The sequence below is a fragment of the Portunus trituberculatus genome, chromosome 31 (genome assembly GCF_017591435.1).
Source record: "Portunus trituberculatus isolate SZX2019 chromosome 31, ASM1759143v1, whole genome shotgun sequence".
NCBI classification, from domain to species: domain Eukaryota; kingdom Metazoa; phylum Arthropoda; class Malacostraca; order Decapoda; family Portunidae; genus Portunus; species Portunus trituberculatus.
In genome coordinates this window covers 1,676,390-1,696,621 of record NC_059285.1, presented here as the reverse complement: position 1 = coordinate 1,696,621, position 20,232 = coordinate 1,676,390, and the positions used below count along the sequence as shown (strand labels likewise).

General features: G+C 39.8%; 2 protein-coding genes across 2 annotated transcripts; one reads left to right on the top strand and one right to left on the bottom strand.

Moving 5' to 3' along the window:
* The first annotated feature begins 2,503 nt into the window (after positions 1-2,503).
* LOC123511527 (glycosylated lysosomal membrane protein-like) lies at positions 2,504-7,510 on the top strand. The gene is made up of 7 exons (XM_045267501.1): positions 2,504-2,764; positions 4,007-4,258; positions 4,435-4,626; positions 4,928-5,043; positions 5,642-5,789; positions 6,521-6,810; positions 7,219-7,510. Exons 1-7 carry the CDS (start codon positions 2,693-2,695, stop codon positions 7,397-7,399), a joined length of 1,251 nt encoding a protein of 416 aa, XP_045123436.1. The 5' UTR covers positions 2,504-2,692; the 3' UTR covers positions 7,400-7,510.
* A 1,301-nt stretch (positions 7,511-8,811) lies between these two features.
* Positions 8,812-19,613, bottom strand: LOC123511526. The gene is made up of 4 exons (XM_045267500.1): positions 18,455-19,613; positions 17,909-17,977; positions 16,577-16,663; positions 8,812-14,778 (listed from the first exon to the last, which is right to left on the bottom strand). Exons 1-4 carry the CDS (start codon positions 19,475-19,477, stop codon positions 14,668-14,670), a joined length of 1,290 nt encoding a protein of 429 aa, XP_045123435.1. The 5' UTR covers positions 19,478-19,613; the 3' UTR covers positions 8,812-14,667.
* Positions 19,614-20,232: the final 619 nt, after the last annotated feature.

Genomic DNA, 20,232 nt, shown 5'->3' with positions numbered 1-20,232 from the left:
ACTGAAAAGAGAGTTTAGCTCGTGAACCATCCTATTGTATGCACTATACAGCCCAGCAGAAGCGGTATACGTACAGCTGGTCATATACTTCCAAAGCATAAAACTTTCCACACCATGCCTTGTGCATACCACTGAGATGATATACCACTCATTGTTAAGCAAGTCACTGTTATATGTGCAATGGTTTGTTTTATAGTTAACAAGTTACAGGGAACAGCGTAGCAGCAGGTTTAGAGTTGTCTTTAAACCCCTGGTGTGCTGTGAGTCCAATTTTATTGCAGGACGATAGTTTTTGGATAGGAGTAGGAATCCCGTATGAATTGATTAAGCCTATGTGAAGGAATGAATATGTGTATATACTGTTAATCTGTTTGAAATAAACATAAATTTTAAAACCTACACTACACAATTAGAAATTAACACAATAAAACATATCAAATAAAAGATAAACAAAATACATACAAACCTGGCCTAATAGGTACTCACACTAGGGTGATGGCAGGAAGGAAAAAAAAAACGCGTTCCCAGCGCAAGCCACTGCCAGTGCCAGCGGTACGTAGTGCCACCTAGCCACCAGCCATCGCCGAAAGAGACACTCAGGGTATGATATCTGCGAAGGACCACAATATATGAACCTTCGACAAAAGATAATTACATAGAATTATTCAGATCTCCTGCGAAAGAAAATTAAGCCCCATGTAGACTTCATGTGAAATATACTTATATAGACCTCCTGCGAAAGAGAATTGCATAGCCATGTGAAATAATTATATGGAGGTCCTGCAAAATAGGTAAGTACCGAGGGTGGACTACCTGAGAGAGAAAATAACATAGACCTTCTGCGAAAGAGAATCATTACATAGACCTCCTGTGAAGGAAAATTATATGAAGATTTTCTGTGAAAGAGAATTATATAGACCTTCCGTGAAAATTATAGACCCACCGCAAACAAATAGACGCACCGTTGGAAAGTTGTAACTCAATCACCACCACCACCACCACTCCACCATATTGCATATTATCACCAACCCTCTTTAGCTTATATACAGAGGAACTGGCTGCTAGATTGAGGAGAATGAATGCAGGTGTAAATGTGGGGAATGATAAGATATGTGTGCTCTTGTATGCAGATGATGTTGTTGTTATGAGTGAGTCGGCAGAAGAGCTTCAGAGTTTGCTTAATGTTGTAGATGGGTATGGAAGAGACTTTGGAGTGAGGTTTAGCAGTGAAAAGAGCAAGGTAATGGTTGTGAATGGGTCAGAGGATGAGAGGAACTCAGTGTGGAGACTAGGTGAGAATGAGATGCAACAGACAGATGAATACAAGTACCTGGGGATGTGGATGAGTCCGGTTGGCTGCGTGAAGACAAAGAATGAAAAGATAAGCATGATGAGTCAGTGTGTAGGTCGGCTAGGAAGTGCAGCAAGGATGAGAGCGAGTAAATAATTATGACGTGCTGCGAGAAGTTTGGAAGAGCGTGGCTGTTCCGAGCATCATGTATGGTATGGATGTGACTGCATGGAATGAAAGTGAACTAGAAAAGTTAGAAATAGGGCAGAATAGAGTTGCAAGAATGGCACTAAATGCACCTAGATATGCAGCAGTAGAGGCCCTTAGGGGAGACATGGGTTGGAGCACTTTTAGAGAGGTATGTAAAAGCGACCCTAAGGTATAAGGCTAGGTTAGAGCGAATGAATGATGCTAGAATAGTGAGAAAAGTGTTTCTGTGGAATGTCAGGAGTAGCAAGTGGGGAAAAAGTGTGTCAGGATGGTGGTGAAGAGTGGTCTAATAGCTAGTTGGGCTTTTCAGCAGGTAGAAGGAAGGCACTTAGAGAAGGACTGGAGTATGATTGTTAGAAATGGAGAGGGTAGAGAATGGGGTGTAAGGAAGTGGAGGAGTGAGATAGACAGAGTAGTGAAAGGTGTGGGACTGAGTGACTGGAGAATAGGATTGAGCAAAAGAGTACCTTGGAATGGTATAGAGAGAAAGAGGCCCCAATGTATGAAAAGTGGTATGAGGGAAGCCTGGGTGGGGATCTTCTCTTCCGAGCTAGGGCACAGTGCATGGATGTGAATGCAAGGAATTATAGATGGTCTGAGTCCCGCAGCAAAGTGTGCCAGATGTGTGACATGGGGAGGATGAGACGGTGGAGCATGTGGTGCTGGAGTGTGTGAAGTATGCCAGAGACAGGTATGACATGATGCAAGTGGTGCTGAGTGAGCTGGGGCATGACAGAGTGGAGATGACAGGAAGGGAATGGATGGTGGTGCTGCTGGGACTCTGTGGGGAGACGAATGGAAGGATGATTGAGGCTGTAAAAGAGTTCCTGGAGAGAATGTGGCGTGCTAGATGCAAGAACTAGTGGTGTGAAAGATGATGATTGTCCTCCTTGTTGTTGTGTTTTTTTTTTTCGTATTTTCCTTACAGGCGCTGCCGATTCAAAGGCCTGAAGCAGAAGTCTTTCTTGCGTCACCTGTAACATCAAGATCAAGATCAAGACCAGTCCAGTCAGCTGATAGTGACAAGAGGCCCAGGAGGGAGTGTAGAGTAGCACGTGAAATCCCACCACTGCCTTCATTACACATGTGGCAGACACTCGCTCGCTGGCCCACACTTCAGCCTTCACTCAGCTCTGTCAGCGGTGCACGTGAAGGATTCTGCTGACGTCCAGGGAAGGTCAGCCAGTCAGTATGAGAGGAGGAGTGGTGGTGGTGATACTGGCGGCGATGGTGGTGGTGGCGTTTGGCCTTCCTCCCAGAAATGTGAGTGTTGTTATCGTTGCTTGGTGTTGCCGGTGGTGGAATTATTGCAGTTTGAACCAATACACCACACGTAACTGTACACTTTCCCACGGTCTAGATAACACTCCTATGAGCATTTCTAGCCACATTTTACCCAATCAGAAATGAGTAATAAGGTTAGGTTAGGTTAGGTTTCCCAGGAGGTCCCCAAGCTTGTTAGACATAGAGAAAAAGAAATATCGTATATCTGCAGGGTTGGACCTCCTCTTTATTCATTAAAAACACATTGCAATGTGATAGAGTACTTACTATAGAACATGTCTGTGATGTTTTTTATGTAAGTTTTTTTTTTTTTAGTTAATTGCTTTTGTTTTATTTGTTTAGTTGGTGTGTATGCAGCTGCCACCAGTCACAGGGTCTTGTGGGTAATTATCAAGACTGGCCACATGGCTCTGTTTACTATTATTACTACTGTAGCTGCTGTTAAGATGGCTGCCCTTTTTTATATACACTACAGAAAAAAAATCTCCAGAAATCTGTAGTCTATATTTCCTTGGAGACACTAACCTAACCTAGGCAAACTAACTTACCTAACCTAGCATTACCTAATCTAATCTAGGTTAGATAATATTAAGTTAGATTAGTGTCCCCAAAGGAGATATAGACTACAGATTTGTTGAGTTTTTTTCTGTAGCATATATCAAAGGTGGCAGCCATTGTAACTACAGCACCAGTAGCTCACACATGTTTTTGGTGGTAGGGGGTGATATTTGGCCATACTTCAGCTTCCCCCCACCTTCCCAACAGCTCCCCAACACTGGAGGGTGTAAGAGCCAAAAACAATAGTAAATATAGCTGTGTGGCCAGTCTTGATATTTGCCTTGGTTCGGTTTAATTTCTTGCGGTTGTGGCAGCTTGTTTTCTAGTTCACTGGTTGTTGCCTCATCACTCCTTTACATGGACATCATTCCTCTATTTACATCAGGACTCATATCCCTTACATCTCACAAATATTCTTTTTAAAGTCTTTTCATCATCTGTTGTTTCTATGTGTCTCTCATCACTTCATCTTTTTAAAGGGACACTTGAAGCAAAAGAACTAAGTAGCAAAGGAAAGGCCTGCTGAGACTACCAGCCCCAGAATGTCCAAAGCACTGTCCAATATTAAAGGATAAGTTTCTTCATGTAGCCACCATCCCTGCATTCACTTTCCTTTTGCCATCATGTCACACAGTACTCCTAAAGCCTGCCCATCACCGTCAGCTCACAGATCCTGAAGTGAACCCTGGGTGTGAGGAGTGTGAGGAGCCATGGCTGATAGTGACGACTGGAGAGGGCACCAATGACACGCTGCATCACTTGTGGGGGGCAAAGGAGGCTCTCAGCTTCCTTGTGGTGACTGGGACAGGAGGACCTAACATCTCCGTGGACTGGGACGCACTCCACAATGGAACTAATAGATCTATCACTTTCCAAAGCCAGCCTTCAAGTGTTTTTGGATTTGTGATTCCCAATGTAAGTCTTGGTTAGTGCAAGTGTGTCACCATCACTGGTTTGCAGGAAATTATGTCCAGCTTTTTAAACATCTTTTGCATTCCTTTTTATATTTTTTTTTCCAGTTTTGTTTTGCCTCAAATGTTTGACAGCTTCTCCTATTGCCAGTCAGTCAGTCAAAATCTTTCTCTGTGCAGCTGATCCTGTACAACGATCCCAAAGATGATGGAGCATTCAAGGGTCAGAATGAGTCATTACGAGTGCCAGTGTCAGACTTCACCTGGAGTGCAGAGGTGCTGCCAAACTCTTCACACCATGTGGCTGTGAAGCTCCAAACTACTCACTTCCAGGACACTCCACTCCCCAATGAAACCAGGATACTGATGCAGGTATGAGCACCTCCAGGGGCAATGAGCAACAGAGGAAAGGAAGAGGTGAATGTAGAGGGTTGGCATTACGTACAGGGAAGGAAACCAATTGACATGTAGAGTATAAAAAGAAGAAAACAGTGATAAGGACTGAAAGACTGAAGGACACAGGAGCTCTCAGGTCAGACAGCAGCCAAAGAAATGCTATGTAGTGCAATGTATGTGAAAAGTTGTGTCACAAGGGACTGGTAGTGCATGAAGCAATCGGAATTTGTGATTGTGTTGTGGTGCATTAATCCAGCATGCCTTTCCTCCCCTGTAGGTGTCAGCCTACGGGGAAGACGGGCGGAGCAGTGTGCTGCCTCACCTTCTGTACACTCCAAACTCAGCACAACTTGACCTTGTCCTGGATCATCTCATGCTTAACCTCACAGAAGAGTAAGTTCCATTCAAGATACTTTGCATCTTGGTGTTGCATCATTAGCATTTTGCAGTGTTTAATGTTACACATTAACAGATACCACCTCTGCTTAACTTAACATCCATTATCATGTACCGGTAAATTTTAGGTAATTGCTGATGTAAAAATCCCAATAGAATTCTTTTTTTATTTGTCAGTCTAATGATATGCATTGAAAAAAGAAGCTCCATTGTCTTATTCTATGGAGATTAATTTTTTGTTAAATGTGTGTCTATTTATATAGTAGTCTGGGATGAGCCTTGAGCCAGTATTATACAGGGAACATCTGTTTGGAAAAGTTGGCTTCTGTGTGATAAACAGCAACTCCTTTGTTGTACTGAGGATGACAGCAATACTGGAAATCTCTTTTTCCTCATGGCAAAATTGAGTTGTACATTTATTCAAAATCGCACTGAAAGTTTCATATCTCCTGGAGTGTGAGTTTAAAAGTTTGTACGTATCCATAATTGTAATAATCTAACTGCAATGTTCACTGTTTTGTTTCATTCAGCAATGGCAAATTTCTTATTATCTCACTTTTAACCTGATGTCAAAGCCTTTGTTGTGATGATGCAGGGCAAACAGCTGGAAGAAGACCCGCTGGGGCATGGATGTGGTGGTGTTCAGCTCAGAGAACAAGGTGGAAGGAGAGGATGGAGACCAAGGCCTAAAGTTTCACACTCAGAAGTCTTTGGACGATGAACACACCCCGGGAGTTTTCAATGTGAGTTTGGCCATAGTCAATGTGTTCTTCTTAGTTCTTACAGCTTACTTTGTTTCACCAATATTTCATTTGATGTGGCAAAAAGATTGCAGCTGACAACAATCAAGTATTGCATACAGAAAGTACCTCATTGCCAATACACCATGCAAATATTTCTTTTTCTTATCTATTTATCTATTATTTTAAAGTAAGAAGAACACTGGACAAGGACAACAAAAATTTAAAGAAAGGCAAAAAAGTCCAACTGAGAGTGCTGGTTTCCAAAGAGAGGTAAAAAAAAAGATGATGCAAAATTAGAGGACAAGTGTCAAAGCCATTTTCTTGAAAGAGTTTTAAGTCATAGGAAGGAGGAAATGTAGAAGCAGGCTAGGAGGTTCAGATTCTGTCATGTTTAGTGGGTCACTCCAGACACTGTACTACTTACATCAGGAGGCTGTACTGTACTCTACTCTGTATACATGTGTGATTGAAACATTAATCATTTCGCAGCTTCTCTCTTATCATAGCATAGTAATTATTTTCTCTCCTTCACCCTCCTAGTTTATTATTATTCGTTTCTTTACTATATGTTCATTACTTCACTATATGTTTATCTATTTATTTATTTTTTTTTTTTTATTTATTTATTATTATTATTTCATTTTTTATTTATTTATTTTATTTTATTTATTTTTTTATTTATTTTTATTTTTTTATTATTTATTTATTTATTTTTTTTTTTACTCGGGCAGCTTGACCAGCTGACTAATGCCGGGGCTTGGGCCGAAGGTGAAGGTGGTGGTTACCTGCAGTGGCGGCCAGTCAGTTACCTCAGCTCAGACAGGGACATCGCTAAAGCCACTGTCCCCAATCTCAACACCTCCCTTCCTGCACTGGTCAACTTGACGGAGCCTCTCAGGAAGTCATTGGCCTATGCCGTGATGGGTGACAACCTAACTTTGTCTGGTGTGGCAGTCACCTCAGTCATCAGCTTTGGCCAGTACAAGGATGGCTTCTATGCAGCAGAGAAGTATACTACCTGGTATGTGGCTGCTGGAATGACTTGTCATGTAAGAGAGGAAACAGCCAAGAGCAAGAATCTGAAAAAAGATCCACTAGTGTGCCAGTCCTCAAACAGTAATGAAAAACGATGGTAGAAAATTAGAATATAAGTGTCTTGAAATCTCCTTCTTGAAAGAGTTCAAGATATAGGAGAGAGGAAATACAGAAGTAGGCAGGGAGTTCCATAGTTTACTAGAGTAAGGGTATCTGAGGACCTTTGAGTAGCTTTCAGTGTGTTTGATGATAGTGTGCTGGTTGGTGTATATAAGCCAGGAACTAATGATGACCTCTTTTTATGGAGCCCACTGTGATTCTTAACTTATCTCTACTATTGATAATCCCACTGCTTATATTCTCCCTTCTCACAACACTCTTATTACTCGTGCAGGACAGTGGCAATAGGTGAGGGAGTGCCCCCCAAGGAGACGTTCTCAACCCTGGTGGTGGTGGTGATCAGTCTTGGTGTGGTGCTCCCAGCTGCCATGTTCCTGGTTGGATGTGTGGTGTTGGCTGTACGCCGGTGGCGTCATCATGGCTCATCAGCCTCCATCCTTATCACCCCAGAGTAGCACATCTGCCCTCAACCAAGCCACCCACCTAGCCAGGCCAGTATAATGGGGCACACACACACACACACACACACACACACACACACACACACACACACACACACACACACACATTGTCCCAATTTATAAATCAGGTAACAAGAGAGACCCATTGAACTATAGACCAGTGTCACTTACAAGTGTGGTAGCTAAGATGTGTGAGAGGGTGGTGAAGAATAGATGGACAGACTTCTTGGAGAAAAATGACATACTTTGTGAGTGTCAATTTGATTTTAGAAAAGGGCGTTCATGCACGACAAACCTGATATGTTACTATTCGAGGGTGATAGATGTAATACAGGAAAGAGATGGTTGGGCTGATGGAATATATCTGGATTTAAAAAAGGCCTTTGATAAGGTACCACACCGGAGACTGATCTGGAAACTTGAAATGGTAGGAGGAGTGCATGGCAGTTTACTAAAATGGATGGAAGACTTTTGGTAGGAAGAGAAATGAGAACAATAATTAAGGACAGACCATCAGAATGGGGCTTGGTGGAGAGTGGAGTTCCACAGGGATCAGTGTTGGCACCAGTAATGTTCGCGGTCTACATAAATGACATGGTGGATGGGGTGTCCAGTTATGTGAGCCTATTTGCAGACGATGCAAAATTGTTAAGAAAAGTGAGATGTGACAAAGATTGCGAACTACTCCAGGAAGACTTGGACAGAATATGGAAATGGAGCTGTACATGGCAAATGGAGTTCAACACGACAAAATGCAAGAAATTAGAGTTTGGCAAGAGTGAAAGAAGAATCAGGAGTATGTACAAGATAGGAAATGAAGACATAAAACCAGTCATGAAGAAAAAGACCTTGGGGTGACAATTACCAATGACCTATCGCCAGAGAGACATATAAACAAAATAATTGGAGAAGTATTGAACTTATTGAGGAACATAAGAGTGGCGTTCGATATTTAGATGAAGAAATGATGAAGAAAATAATTACTGCAATGATAAGACCGAGGCTTGAATATGCAACAATACAGTGGGCTCGAACTTAAAGAAACACATAAGGAAACTAGAGAAAGTACAGAGGGCTGCAACAAAATGGTGCCTGACTTAAGAGATTTGACTTATGAAGACAGACTGAACAGAATGCAACTTCCGACCCTGGAAAACAGAAGAGAAAGGGAGACCTGATAGCAATATACAGAGTGATGATTGGCATGGAAAAATGGATAGGGAAGATCTGTGTATGTGGAATGAAAGAATGTCGAGAGGGCATGGGAAAAACTAAAATGGCCACTTATAGGAGAGATGTGAAAAGATATAGCTTCCCTCATAGAAGGGTGGAAGCATGGAATAGTTTAGACGTGGAAGTGGTCAACGCAAGGAATATTCATGATTTTAAGAAAAAGCTGGACATTAGTAGATATGGAGACGGGACAGTACGAGCATAGCTCTTTTCCCGTATGTTACAATTAGGTAAATACACACACACACACACACACACACACACAAAATAGAAAAATAAAATTTAAAAAAATTTAATAATCCAGCACATGAGATTTTAACATTTTAATTAATTCCTCTTCAATGTATTCCAGCATTCTGCCAGTTACTTTTTTTTAGTTCACATGACCCAAAGTCATTATGGGTTTCATGTAGTATTTTTTATCCATGAATGCTAATAACTCCATATATTGATGTGATATTTTAAAGACTTGTCTGTTATTTATTAATTTGGTGTATTTTTCTAAGCAATATTAGCTAAAGGTATTACATTTATAAAACTAATGCTGTGAATATACTCCTGTTTGATAATGTTATATAGATTTCACATTTGTGAGTCTACATTATATATTTTTGTGGGGACATATTTTTTTAATGTGCGAATTAACAATGATGAGAGCCAAATATTCATAGTGAAGTTAGTCTAGGTATTTTATAATAATGTAGTTACTCCAGTTTGAGTTATGTATTAGTGTTAGTGCCTCCTCATATCTTCCAGACATTGGTATCAGACATCAGTATCAGACATTAATATCAGACATCAGTTGATATTCTTAAACGTGTGGCTCAGAATGCCTCATCTCTCCAAGACTTCCTCTCACTGCACTCATGTTGTGATTTATCTCTTTACCATTTTTCTCATGTTGTGTCTTTACTGACCTTATACTCACCTTATAGTGATCTTGCTCAGGGGATAGAGTACTTGGTTTTTCAGTGAAAGAAGTATTGTAGTTTAGATGCCATGGCTTGAGTGTTTTCTAGCCCAAAGATAAAGACCTCGTCAGTCCTGGCTTATTGATGCATCCTGACACTTGCATGGTCTCTGTGTGGTTGTCACTCATTTGCTGGGCTTTGTGCAGCATCCTATGATGTGGCAGCCCCCTCACCATCATCTGTTTCTTATTGATAAAACAACTGTTTCTGTGATTATTATAACAGATATATGTATTAAATTTTATGTGTAATATTAATTTATCAACTGAGCATATTGATAATGGCTTTAAAAATGATACATTCCTTAGGCTGTTTGAAACTTTTGAGACAAAGATCAATCTTCTGATTCACATTTGTAGTGCCAAGTTTTTCTCAGCATTGTTAAATTCAGTGAATAAACAGTAACTATGCTGAAATGCAAGCTAACTTGTTGAAGAAAATGCAAAATCTCTTTGGTTCTGAAAAAAGCAAGTGTTAAAGTTGCAACACAAATGTTTGGCTCATGATCACGTTATCCCATGCAATGCTCAACTCTTGAGACATGATTCAGTGTTATCATGTTTTTTTACTCTTTATAGTCTTGTCATTTTATAGTTATTATACAGTCAACCCTCAAATTTCCTTACTTCACCTTTCTAGACTTTCAGATTTCCAGACAAAAAAATATGACTATGGGCATATCAATAACCAAGTAACTAGTGTTACAAAATTATGTCCAATAGATGGCAGTACATGTGCCCAATGAAGTTGTTCTGCACCACATTTCACAATATTTCAGCACTCATGTAATTTACCATGCCTGCAAAGCCTACCAAACACCAAAGACTGACTTTGTTGGTGCAACAGAATGTAGTGTGCAGTAGAGTACACTACTGTACAGTACACTATATTGTACAGTATGTACTGTACTGTAGTTTTCTTATCTGCTTTATATTGAAATATAACACAATACAATCAAAGAAATCATAATCAATATTTAATATGTGAGCTCCTTGGGGAAAGTCAAAAATTATTTTTAATATACAGACTTTTTCTAATTCTGGACCATATTCCAACACAATTAGTCTGGAAATCAGAGGATTGACTGTAGTGTTAATTCAGCAACTTTTAGTGAACAATTTTTAATGTTACATTGTGAATTCAGCAACTTATGAGGAACCATTTGAATGAGGCTAGACGAACACCTGCTTAGCACCTCATTTCTGGGTGATGGTCATTTCAGTTCATAATTAAATTTCTAAAATTAGCTGATATGATTATACTGTACTTGAAAATACACACACATACACAGTGAGATATAGGATTACAAACATAGCTGAGTGTAATAAAAAGATTTATCACATTAGCCAATAATTTGATAACAAGAACCTTATTGTCAGTAACTGGTAATCAATAACTGGCAATACTCATAAATATGACCCCTGACAACTGATAACTGATAAATTGATAAATCCTAAATTCTTATACTATAGACCAGTTTATAGTGCCCCATAAGGAGTGGCCAATCCATATGATGTTACCATACCTCCCATTACTTCAAGGAAAATGGAATAACTCTTATGTATTCAATTTAATGCTTATCTCTACAGCTAATTATGAGATTAATAAATTAAACACAGTAAAAATATTGGTTATATCATGTTAACTGTGGCTTTAGATATTCCCACTGCTTCCACTGTTCTCTTTCTTGTTTGATTTGTTGATAGAAGTGGTCCTTAATATGCCTTCTCTCTTTGAGAAATATCTGTTAATTCTGTAGACAAATTCCTTGGTCTGGCTATGCAAGACAGTGTAGGATGGGGCAGTGTCTGAGTGTTCTTCCATTGTGGCAACCAGGTGAGAAACGAGTCGATTGAACTTGAATGTTGACCTGACTCACCCTCCTTCTCCCACGGGGAGAGGAAGCACTCAAGGAAAAGATACATGTCAAGAGGTTCAGTAATATGTTTATTTGCTTATATTGTTAGGAACAGGTTTAGATGTTAAAAAGAAGGTGAAGTATTATGAGGATGTCCCTCACTCACTCAGAGTGGCATGCCACAAACAGGTATATTCACTTCCTCAAACACAAGTCCACAGACTTACTGAAATCTGCAAGTGCAAAGTGTTCATTCATCTAATTTTGTTGTAGGTACTGTAAGAGTTAAAGCCAAGGATATTTTCCTTTATAAGAAAATTATCCATAGTTACTCATTTACTATGAATATGTCATTAGCATTAAGTGGGATGTGTGTGCAAGATTTCATCTACAAGAAAGTATATATTTTCAATATTATAATATAATAGAGTTTTAACTTTAACTTACAAGTAGGTAGATATTCTGATAATAGTCAGACATTATATTCCTGTATGTCAGGTGTTGGGATGTCTAGTATTATTTATGAAATAGTGTTATTTGGCAAATATTTATGTGGTAATTGTGTTTTGATTCTCTGTATCAGTATTTGCTCACTTTTACTTCAACAGGAAGTTTACATCTTCCCAGTGCATTTGTAAACTCTCAATATTTTGTTGTTCAGAGATATTTCTGGTCATGTTGCTGCTTTAATAGCACATTTTGTTTTGAAGAATCCTTCATCATCTGACAGATTGCTCAGGTGTTGTACATGAGGACTGCCTGTGTTGGCAGCAGCTCATTGCCAACACAGTGAGCTTTTGATGACTCAAATCTTTAAGTGCCTCTGATTTATTATTGGAATCTTGTGATATATATACGTATTTACATTTTTATACTGTTCAGAAGGTTATGGTTTCCCTCATAGGATGTACAGTGCTCTGAAGGAATTTTTGTTATTTTAAACAGTGGAACCTCAATTTTTTAACTTGTTAATTCCTCAAGTCTGTTTGCAAACTGAAATGGTCAAGAACCAAAAACTATTTTTTTAATTAGAATTTATGTAAAGTAGATTAATCTGTTCCTGAACCCTGGGGCTACATTTGAGAGAGCATCTCAGCATGCACCGTAGCTGTTGTCCCTGCAGCACAAGTCCTCTATCAAATGCTTCTCAGCAGGAATGAATAAAGGATCTGCATTGCTATAGAAACGGCATCTAACTGATAGCAAGACAGCATAAGCTGATCTTCTTGACAATGTTTATCATGCATTGTTAGCTGTACCAAAATAGGTGAGCTGCTTTTGTGCTGTGATTAGCTGTGATGACATATGGCAGCCCAAACAAACATCTTGCAGAATCTTGTGATTCCCAAGACTTGCCATACCAGCAAAGCATCTTAGAAATTATTTTTTCTAGTGTCCCACAATTGTAAAATAGTTCCTCTCTTTTCTATTTTTATTCATGTGCGTTGAACAATATTATTTCCAAGAGGCTTTGCTGGCATGGCAAGTCTCATGAATCACAAGATTCCACGAGATGTTTGTTTGGGCCGCTATATTTGTCATCACAGCTAATTGCAGCACAGAGGAGCTTCACCTATTCCAGGACAGTTAGTCAGGGAGATAAGTGTATGCTGTCTTGCTATCAGATGCCACTAATGTGGCAATTATGATTTGTCATTTATTCCAGCTGAGAGGCACACAGAAGCATTTGATAGAGGATGCATGCAGCAGGGAGCACAAAGTGCATGCTGCGTCACTCTCTCAAACACGGTTTAGGAACGCATTAATCTTTTTCTTTTGGATTGTTTGCAACCAAGTTATGGTGCAATAACTTTGGCTATTTTGAGCTCAAAATTTTGTTTTGCAACCGATTTGCTCGAAAAGGGAGGTATTCAACAACTCATTTCCTACTATTGTAGCACTCAAAGGAGTCAAGGATTTATCATTTTAACTTGGGAGAGGTAGATGTAAAAAATTTATTTTATCATAGGTTATAACTACTAGAAAGGACTTCCAGTAGTCAGCCATGGTTGTGAGCAAGTTGTGTGAAATTAGTCTTCATGAGGCCTTGGCTTTGTTTAGAAGAGTTAAGACATTATTTATTTGTTTTTCTTATAGTGTCATGTACAATCATCTTAGTAACTAAGTGGATTGTATCTCTTGCAACATGTCTACAAGTATATAGCAAAAATATTGCTATTGAATTCTATTAAATATGACAGAAACTGAATGTTTAAATTACCAACACCAAGTAGTTGACACGAGATATTCAAGGATTGTGGGGAGAATGGACAGTGAAAGTTATGAAAGATGTGTATGGCAGATTTATTACATCAACTAAAAGTACATGAGTGAAAGCACTGTGGAGCAGCTGAAGGAGTCAGGCACTGCATGCTGAGGTGGTGTGATCAAAGAAAGAATGGCAAGAAGTGAGACAGCTAAGAATGGGTATCAGGTACATGATGGATGATACGTACAGTGGATGTGTGCCATGAGAATACTGCTGGAACACAACAAAAGTAGAGACAGGAGGATGAAAGGATTGGAAACTGGGAACTCAAGAATTTAATAAAAAAAAAGTTTATTCTTCCAAGGAACAGGTATCAGATATAGATAAGTAAATATAGAAACAAATAACTAGATGATGTAACATTAAAAAGCTGCCTAAACTGTATACATTAGACTAAGAGCACCACAAAGAGAGATCACAGACAATAGGAGGTGTTATGTATATTAAAATTCTGATTACTTATTATTAGAATTGTATTAGTCTAAATGTAGTTGTAGTACATATGTGCTATTATCCTAGCATACACTGGCACACTGGATGATTATGATGTACTGGCTATGGTTTGCTTTTACTTTGGCCCAGCTCATTGGTATTAAGAGGTACTATAATTATTATTTTTTCTTCGTGATTACTGCTATTCTGTACAGTTATTCACCTGGGGAATTATCAATCTATCATTTGTTGTTGTTATACTTTTCCAATTGATCTGACAGTTTTAACCTAGTGTTTAGTATTGTTCCAGTTAAAATTAAGAAACCATTGTTGCTGGGTGAGAGATAACTTTGTGAAATCTTGCCTAAATCTCACAGGGACCTTGTTGCCCATATTTACAAGTCAGTTTAGAGCCTTTCTTAACTTTCCTCTCGTAATATAAGAAACCCCTGGTCACCTCACATGCCTTGTTTCTTACAATACATACAGAAAACAGAAATCACATCATGGGGAAATCCTTAGTCTGGGGTGACTGAGAAGTGGTACTGTTAGTTTCCCCAACATGAAACTGTAGCAGTACCACCAGATATGTTGCAGAGAAGCCCAGAATCTGAAATGACACATAATTGTGAAGCAATAGCAGGTGGGAATTAAGATGATAATCAGTTTTAGTTTTGAGTGATTATGGTAAAAACAAGTTAACAGTTATGCAAAATAAACTTTAAGATGTATAAATTGATATACTGTTATACGTACAGAAAGCTCCCATATCTTCTTCAAGCCCACTCCAAACCTGTGTGTGTGTGTGTGTGTGTGTGTGTGTGTGTGTGTGTGTGTGTGTGTGTGTGTGTGTGTGTGTGTGTGTGTGTGTGTATTTACCTAATTGTAACATACGGGAAAAGAGCTATGCTCGTGTTGTCCCGTCTCCATATCTATTAATGTCCAGCTTTTTCTTAAAATCATGAATATTCCTTGCGTTGACCACTTCCACGTCTAAACTATTCCATGCTTCCACCCTTCTATGAGGGAAGCTATATTTTTCACATCTCTCCTATAAGTGGCCATTTTAGTTTTTTCCCATGCCCTCTCGACATTCTTTCATTCCACATACACAGATCTTCCCTATCCATTTTTCCATGCCAATCATCACTCTGTATATTGCTATCAGGTCTCCCCTTTCTCTTCTGTTTTCCAGGGTCGGAAGTTGCATTCTTTTCAGTCTGTCTTCATAAGTCAAATCTCTTAAGTCAGGCACCATTTTGTTGCAGCCCTCTGTACTTTCTCTAGTTTCCTTATGTGTTTCTTTAAGTTCGAGCCCACTGTATTGTTGCATATTCAAGCCTCGGTCTTATCATTGCAGTAATTATTTTCTTCATCATTTCTTCATCTAAATATCTGAACGCCACTCTTATGTTCCTCAATAAGTTCAATACTTCTCCAATTATTTTGTTTATATGTCTCTCTGGCGATAGGTCATTGGTAATTGTCACCCCAAGGTCTTTTTCTTCATGACTGGTTTTATGTCTTCATTTCCTATCTTGTACATACTCCTGATTCTTCTTTCACTCTTGCCAAACTCTATTTTCTTGCATTTTGTCGTGTTGAACTCCATTTGCCATGTACAGCTCCATTTCCATATTCTGTCCAAGTCTTCCTGGAGTAGTTCGCAATCTTTGTCACATCTCACTTTTCTTAACAATTTTGCATCGTCTGCAAATAGGCTCACATAACTGGACACCCCATCCACCATGTCATTTATGTAGACCGCGAACATTACTGGTGCCAACACTGATCCCTGTGGAACTCCACTCTCCACCAATCCCCATTCTGATGGTCTGTCCTTAATTATTGTTCTCATTTCTCTTCCTACCAAAAAGTCTTCCATCCATTTTAGTAAACTGCCATGCACTCCTCCTACCATTTCAAGTTTCCAGATCAGTCTCCGGTGTGGTACCTTATCAAAGGCCTTTTTTAAATCCAGATATATTCCATCAGCCCAACCATCTCTTTCCTGTATTACATCTATCACCCTCGAATAGTAACATATCAGGTTTGTCGTGCATGAACGCCCTTTTCTAAAACCAAATTGACACTCACAAAGTATGTCATTTTCTCCAAGAAGTCTGTCCATCTATTCTTCACCACCCTCTCACACATCTTAGCTACCACACTTGTAAGTGACACTGGTCTATAGTTCAATGGGTCTCTCTTGTTACCTGATTTATAGATTGTGTGTGTGTGTGTGTGTGTGTGTGTGTGTGTGTGTGTGTGTGTGTGTGTGTGTGTGTGTGTGTGTGTGTGTGTGTGTGTGTGCACATGTGCATGTGCGTCCATGCGTGCATCTATGCGTGCGTGCATGTATGCATGCATGCTTGTGCGTGTGCATGTGGGCTGTCAGCAACACTTACGTCTACCAGTGTGGCTCGGGACAGTTTGAAGTACCCGCCAATGCTGAAGTTCGGATACGAGTCCACCAGGTCGAGCAGATGCATCAGCTGACGTCAAAGAAATAAGGTTATCTGTTCATATGAAAATAGACCAGGGATGCCACTCTTCTATAAAACAGGAAGGCCATTCTCAAAAATTCCAGCATCCCATATCAATTACTTCTAATGGGAATTAGTTAAAGTTATCAATTCAATGAAGATTTAGTGATTCTTGTGATAATAAGAGTTTCATATCACTCTCTAACTAAATTGTCTGTGCTGTAAACCTCCTATCTAACGTCTCTGACTATAAGAAATTCTTTGACTACTTAACTTCGAAAGTGGAGCACATTCTGTCTCTCTTTCCTTTTGTAGTGACCTTCATTCATGGAAACTTCAATGTTCACCAACAGCTTTAGCTTTCCTCTTCCTTCACTGATCATCTTGATGAACAAGCCTTTAACATTGCTCTCCTCAATGACCTCGAGCAACTGATGCAACACCCTACTCGTATTCCTGACCGTCTTGGAGATACGCCCAACATTCTTGACATTTTCCGTGCCTCTAATTCTTATACTTACGTTGCTACCATGCCTTCTATATTGGGCTCCTCCAATCTCAATCTCACATCTATATCATGCCCTGTTTCTCTAATCCCTCTGCAGGATCCCACAAAGCAGAGGCCCCTGCATCCGTATCAGAGATCCATCTCTGTGTGTTGAGTGCATAACAAAAATGATAGTGTCTGGCATTGGGGCATACATATTCCACACTCTATCTTTTCTTCTAATCCTTAAAACTCTTGGTTTCACACAGCATGTTCTCGTGCTATTGTTCTCTGATACTGTGCCTCCGTGCTTGCACTTTGCTGAGTCAAAATCTTTAAACTATATCTATCGAGTTCTAGCTTCTTTTTCTTGATGGAAGTTTCCGTAAATTCAGCCTGTCCATAAAAACTATGACCATTCTAATCCCTCAAACTACCGTCTTATTGCTTTAATCACTTGATTACCTAGTTTTTCTTTTCTTTTTTTGCCTTCAATAGGAAGGTTTTTAAACATCTATTACTGCACAATCTTCTATCTGATCGCTTTGTTGTCTTACTATAACTATTTTCAAAGGCCACAGGAATTATTAGCCATGTTCTCAAAAGTGGTTCTTCTGTCATTAATGTGGAAATATTGTTAACATGCAGAACCATAATAACACCCTGTAAACCTGCGTAACTTGAACTACTTTTAATAGAGCCTTTTAAATATAGTGGTAGGATTGTTATCTTGCAGAGAATTATATGGAAACACATCCTACTCTCACCTCTTTCTCTGTCTGGCTGTCAGTGGTCTCCAGCCTCCACTTGCTCATCACAAACCGTAGATCCTCCAGCTGCAGGCAAGCAATTATGTAGGAAAATAAGAGGACTTTTAAGTGGAGTCAGACGTATAATCAGAAACAGATAAGGTAAATATTGTATTAAATAATAAAAAATAATAAGAATAGAATACATTAATCATTAGTTGAATTATGAAAGTATGATTAAACACATCAAGATAGTATTTTAATACAGAAACTGAATACATTTCATTTCTTCAAAGTATAATTTTAAATCAGAGTATGTGTTAAAATCTTCCTCTTGAAAGAGTTCATGTCATAGGAATGTGGGAATACATAAGCAGGCAGGGAGGAAAAGATCAAGAATGTTGGGCATATCTCCAAGACGGTCAGGGATACGAATCGAGTAGTTGCTCTTCTAACTGTAGTTATACAGTAGATGAGAACATGGCGAGACAAGGACAAATCAGAGAGAGAGAGAGAGAGAGAGAGAGAGAGAGAGAGAGAACGCAATATAGTAAGTGCCCTTACCTGGTCATGCACCATCCCCGGAGCGCAGCACAAGTATATGAGGTTCAGGAGGTCAGTGAGACCATACACGATGCTATAGGCATTGACTGGTCTTGTTGAGAAAATATCATATATATTTGCGATGGTTACAAGGATCATTACTACCACTATAACCATGATGGGCGGGCCAAAGTAGGTGTTGAGTTGTTTCTGGGCACGCCACAAGCCACACACCACCGGACCAGCCACCTGACGCGCACCCCTCCCATTCCTTTTCTCCCTCATGACTTCCAAGGTGATCCGCAAGTCCCGCATTCGAGCAGCCAACACCACACACATCAGATACAGCAGAACATTATACGTCATCAAAATTATGAAAGCTAACAGCGATTGCCCTAAATATATTACGATTGCAATCAAACGGTTGGTTAAGGATTCCAACTTCACTCTCGGTGGGAGAAGCATCATGGTACAGATAGTGGTTGCCAAGATTGTCATCGGAATTGGAATAACACAAGCAGTGCGGATGGACGCCCAAGTGTGCAGGGACTGTCCTGGTGGCAGGATATCCAAGTGACTCACTAAGGTCACCAAATGATCAGACCTCATCACCAGGTGGAACAGCAAGTATAGCAACACTGCTCCCGTGAGAAATTCTATTGCTTTGTACAATACAGCACTGGAAATCAGATATTGGGGAATGTCAATCTTCAGGAAGCCATAAAGGATACTGGAAGCAATAACCAAATATGTCAGGCTTATGACCACCACCCACACTTTGTGGGCAAGGCCGCGCCTCAGCTTGGGACACAGCTGCTGACACGAGGGTGAGTAGTCCCTCTTTCCCGCCCAGCATCCAGCAGACGTGTTGTCTCCGTGATTAGTTGAACTGCCGGAAGTGATAGATACATCTGAGTGGGCAAGGTCGAATGGAGAGGGTGAAGGGGGAGCGTCGCCCCATGAGTAAGGGAAGCCCCCGAGAACCTTAAAGATATTCAGGACACCGCGCACCACCACCACCACTACTGCCGTCTTAGTGGTCATCCTCGCAGCACGGTGAAGAGCAGAGTGTGGTCACTGTGGTGGCACGTCCTTGCCACCTCTGCTGGGGTGCTTGTGGAAGAATGAAAATGTGTGCTGTTCAATTTCTCGTCAATACTTATCCATAATGTACACCCCACCACTTTGCATTATAGCAAAAACTCGTTAAAAATGTTGCTTATCGCTGTAAAAAAAAATATTGTATTGTATCAAATAATTAATAGAATTGAAAACATCAAATTTACTTATTATGTTTTGTATGGTGTACATATATAATCAATATCTATCTATCTATCTATCTATCTATCTATCTTCCTATCTATCTATCTGTCTATGTCTATCTATCCATCTACCACGGTTTTGCCATCACACGCAGGGCAAGGATGGGAGGAGCAGTCTACACGTGGTATAGGTACAGAATACATATTGACTTGTGAGAAATATGAGGAAGGTCAGGGTGGAGGAATGTGTGCACTGTGCACACTGCACACTGCAGCACATCGTTGTTGTGGCTAGTGTTGTCGGATCTCCCATTCAAACGAGTTCCATCCCAGGATTTATTGTCACCCTTTGACTTATCTATGTATCTATATTAATTTTATTCATTCACCCTATTTATTCATTTTATTATTTGATATGTTATCTATCTTCATTAATGCGTTCGCTGGGATCATGTCTCTCTCTCTCTCTCTCTCTCTCTCTCTCTCTCTCTCTCTCTGAAAAGCGTCAAGTGAGCATTCTGTCACGTTGAAAGTATA

Coding starts and splice junctions, on each gene's coding strand:
- LOC123511527 (XM_045267501.1), top strand. CDS start 2,693: ATGAGAGGAGGAGTGGTGGTGGTGATACTGGCGGCGATGGTGGTGGTG. Junction 4,259..4,434: donor TTGGATTTGTGATTCCCAAT/GTAAGTCTTGGT, acceptor TTCTCTGTGCAG/CTGATCCTGTACAACGATCC. Junction 4,627..4,927: donor AAACCAGGATACTGATGCAG/GTATGAGCACCT, acceptor CCTCCCCTGTAG/GTGTCAGCCTACGGGGAAGA.
- LOC123511526 (XM_045267500.1), bottom strand. CDS start 19,477: ATGACCACTAAGACGGCAGTAGTGGTGGTGGTGGTGCGCGGTGTCCTG. Junction 16,664..17,908: donor ACAGCCAGACAGAGAAAGAG/GTGAGAGTAGGA, acceptor CTTTGACGTCAG/CTGATGCATCTGCTCGACCT. Junction 14,779..16,576: donor CCCGAGCCACACTGGTAGAC/GTAAGTGTTGCT, acceptor GTGTCATTTCAG/ATTCTGGGCTTCTCTGCAAC.